Source organism: Myotis davidii, unplaced genomic scaffold (assembly GCF_000327345.1).
Source record: "Myotis davidii unplaced genomic scaffold, ASM32734v1 scaffold109, whole genome shotgun sequence".
NCBI lineage: Eukaryota > Metazoa > Chordata > Mammalia > Chiroptera > Vespertilionidae > Myotis > Myotis davidii.
Genome location: NW_006300368.1, coordinates 1,485,860 through 1,489,828, shown reverse-complemented (window position 1 = coordinate 1,489,828; position 3,969 = coordinate 1,485,860). Strand labels below are relative to the sequence as shown.

At 54.9% G+C, this 3,969-nt stretch overlaps 1 protein-coding gene across 3 annotated transcripts in view; it reads left to right on the top strand.

Moving 5' to 3' along the window:
• PLEKHM1 (pleckstrin homology and RUN domain containing M1) overlaps nucleotides 1–3,969 on the top strand; it is a 44,182-nt gene that overhangs the window by 27,381 nt on the left and 12,832 nt on the right. For all 3 annotated transcript variants that reach the window (XM_015572535.1, XM_006776899.2, XM_015572534.1), the window contains one exon: nucleotides 1,531–2,448. In XM_015572535.1, coding sequence (XP_015428021.1) covers nucleotides 1,531–2,448 — 918 coding nt within the window. The remainder of the gene's footprint in view (nucleotides 1–1,530; nucleotides 2,449–3,969) is intronic.

The following is a 3,969-nucleotide window of genomic DNA, read 5'->3' as shown; positions in this document are numbered from 1 at the left end:
GAGGAAGGAAGAGGGAGAGAGAGATAGAAACATCAATGATGAGAGAGAATCACTGATCGGCTGCCTCCTGCCTGCCCTACACTGGGGATGGAGCCTGCAATCTGTGCTTGTGCCCTGACCGGGAATCAAACCATGACTGCCTGAGCCACTGAGCCACGCCAGCCGGGCTACTGTATCATATGTTGAGATGGAAACTATTTTTCCTGAAACTACCCTATAAGCCTTATTATATGGAACTCTTGGTTCTGTCTTGATCTCCACGCCCTCCCACCCCCGTGAAGTCCAGAATGTATTAAATAACTATAACCTAATTTTTCTATAACCCTCATAAATGAACTTCCTGTTTCAAAGAAGCAAAAAAGTGTGCCCTAGAGTCAGTCTCTTTCTCTCATTTTCTGCTTGCAGTGATCCAGCAGAGAATTCTGGCCAGGTTCCTGGCGCCCTGGTCCATGCTGGCTTTTTTTAGGTTTTTCTGTCAGCCTCTGTGATATGGTTGTAACCATGTTGGAAAAGGTGAGCTCAGTCCTGGGTCTTCTTCTCTGTCGACACCCACTGATCTCACCTACTCTCAAGGGCCTTACGCCAGCAGCTCCCCAATGTTTAGCTCCAGTGTGGACCTTGCCCTTGAACCTCAGATTCTAACCTCCATCGGCTCCATGCATGTCTAATAGGCTTCTCAAAATTGGCATGTCCAAAAATGACTTCCAGTGATTCTCCACTGATTACAGCATTGTCAGGGTATTTTGGAGCAGGGGCATGTACCCTTTCAAATATTTTGCAAGTGGGCACAACTTTTTTAAATTACAAAAAATGGGCTCATACTACTCAATACTGTTCAATACAACTTTCTATGCTGATAAAAATGTCCTATGGGGTTAGGTTTCTTATCTCATAAAATGCCCAACTTCCTCCTCCCAGATGCCTGGGCTAAAAACCTTGTAGTTACCCTTGACTTTCACATCACACATCAAGTCCACCAGCAAGCCTGTTGGCATATCCCGAGTCTTCCACTCCCTACCACCTCCACCACCTCATGGGTTCAGTCCACCAGCATCCCTGGCCTGGATTACGGCAACGGCCCCCTAACTAGTCTCTCTCCCCCTGTAGTCCTTCAACATATGAAGCCAGGATGACTCCCCCATTTAAAATATGTCAGATCATGTCCCCGCAGCAGCTGCACAGCCGAGTGGCTGGCTGGTATTCTGATGGCGGTCATTTCCCCACATCCATTACAGGACCTCGGGCCCAGAGGTTTTTGCTTGGGTGATGAAGGGACAGGCCCCTTGTCTAAAATGCCCCTTTCTGCCCCGATCCATTTGGCTCAGTGGATAGAGCGTCGGCCTGGGGACTGAAGGGTCCCAGGTTCGATTCTGGTCAAGGGCATGTACTTTGGTTACGGGCACATCCCCTTGTGCAGGAGGCAATGTTTCCCTCTCATCAATGTTTCTAACTCTCTGTCCCTCTCCCTTCCTCTCTGTAAAAAATAAAATATATTTTAAAATAAAATAAAATGCCCCTTTCTGCCTGCAGGACTGTCCAACCCGTTCCGGGGCCTCATGAAACTGGGCACAGTGGAGCGGCGGGGGGCGATGGGCATCTGGAAGGAGCTGTTCTGCGAGCTCTCCCCGCTGGAGTTCCGCCTCTACCTGGGCGGCGAGGAGCGCACCTGCGTGGAGAACTGCTCGCTGCTGCGCTGTGAGTCCGTGGGGCCGGCCCACAGCGACGGCCGCTTCGAGCTGGTCTTCTCCGGCAAGAAGCTGACCCTGCGAGCCTCTTCCCAGGACGAGGCCGAGGACTGGCTGGACCGGGTGCGGGAGGCCCTGCAGAAGTTCCGGCCGCAGCAGGAGGAGGAGTGGGTGAGCGTCCAGTACCCGGAGCAGCCCAGCGACCTCCCCGAAGGCCCCCAGGGCGGCCCCCCCTCCCACTCGGAGCCCACGGAGCCCGAATCCCTGCAGGGCACGCAGTTGGATTGGTCCTCCGCCCAAGTGCCCGAGCCGGACGCTATTAAAGAGTCCCTCTTGTACCTGTACACGGATCGGACCTGGACGCCCTATATCTTCTCCCTGTCCCTGGACTCCTTGAAATGCTTCCGCGTGAAAAACAACGAGAAGATGTTAAGTGACAGCCACGGCGTGGAGACCATCCGAGATATCCTGCCAGACACCAGCCTCGGGGGCCCGTCCTTCTTCAAGATCGTCACGGCCAAGGCCATCCTGAAGCTGCGGGCCAGCAGCGCCGAGGAGGCGGCCGCGTGGAGGGATCTGGTGCGCAAGGTGCTGGCGTCCTACCTGGAGACAGCGGAGGAGGCCGTGACCCTGGGCGGGAGTCTGGACGAGAACTGCCAAGAGGTGCTGAAGTTCGCCACCGGGGAGCAGGGCTTCCTGCTGCAGTACCTGGTGGCCATCCCCACCGAGAAGGGCCTCGACTCCCAGGGCTGCTTCTGCGCAGGTGCCGACTTGCCCCCCCGCCACCCCCAGCCCCCAGCCTCCCTCTGCCTCCGATGGGGTGCCTTAGGCAGGCTCTGCACCCCTCCCCGCCCTCCACAAGCGGCCCACCCCACCCCTGGGGGGTGGCTGCACATGAAGCTATTGGCAGCTGTTGCAGCAAATGGTGTCTGCTCCTCCCAGCACCCAGTGAGCCAGTGCCCCTGCTTGTGGGAGTCCATCCTTCGCTCTTCCTACCACTCCTGCTCAGGGGCGAGACCTGTGGGAGGCAGCCCTGCTCTGTCCAGGGGTGTTCCGCGGAGCTAAGCTCCCCGCTCCCTTCTATCAGATTACATTATCACACCCCCAGCCCCCAGCCTCCCTCTGCCTCCGATGGGGTTGCTGCCTTAGGCTCTGCACCCCTCCCCGCCCTCCACAAGCGGCCCACCCCACCCCTGGGGTGTTGCTACACATGAAGCTATTGGCAGCTGTTGCAGCAAATGGTGTCTGCTCCTCCCAGCACCCAGTGAGCCAGTGCCCCTGCTTGTGGGAGTCCATCCTTCGCTCTTCCTACCACTCCTGCTCAGGGGCGAGACCTGTGGGAGGCAGCCCTGCTCTGTCCAGGGGTGTTCCGCGGAGCTAAGCTCCCCGCTCCCTTCTATCAGATTACATTATCATGTTATTTTGGAGCAGGGGCATGGTACCTTTCAAGTAGGCACAATTTTTTTAAATTACAAAAATGGGCTCGTACTACTCAATACTATCCAGTACAACTTTCCATGCTGATGAAAATGTCCCATACAGTAGCTACCAGTCACACGTGACTACTGGGTACGTAAAATGTGACTAGTGGGACCAAGGAACTGAATTTTTTACTTTATTTCATTGAAATGGATTTAAATTTAAAAGGGCACCCGTGTCTCGTGGCACCATGTTGGACAGCACAGTGGTATATATTGTTCTGCAACTTGGTTTTTTCTAGTTAAAAATACATTATGGGTATTATTCCAAGTCAGTGCATCTGCTATATCGTTATCATCACCAAACCTAATTCTTCTGGGCTGGGTACTGGCCAGATGCTTCAATTGAATTGTCTCATTTAATCCTCACAACCACCCTGTTGGGACAGGTGCACTATTACCTCTATTTATAGCTGAGGAAACTGAGTCACAGGGCTGGTAAGAGCCTGTCCCAGGTTCACACAGCTATCAAGTGGCAGAGCCAGTTGAGGGCCATGTTGGTCCCAGAGCTCTGCTCTCGGCCGGGTCCCCATAGGCCCTCCCTACTCCCTTGTTTTCAAGGCTGCTTGATATTCTGCTGCTCATGTTCCGTCTTTAGCTCTTCCCTCCCAGTCCACCCAGCCATTTCCGTCACGCTGGGCCCTCCCAGTGAACTGAGTGGCGTGCCTGCTGCAGCGTGCCAAAGCGACGGATGCGGCTGCAAGTGGGTTAGGAGCTGTCCTGTCGGGTGGAGCCTGTGGGACTGGAGGGAGAAGCCTGCTTCAGGCGTCTGGGAGGAAGTGGTCTGCGGTCAGCACCCTCGGAAG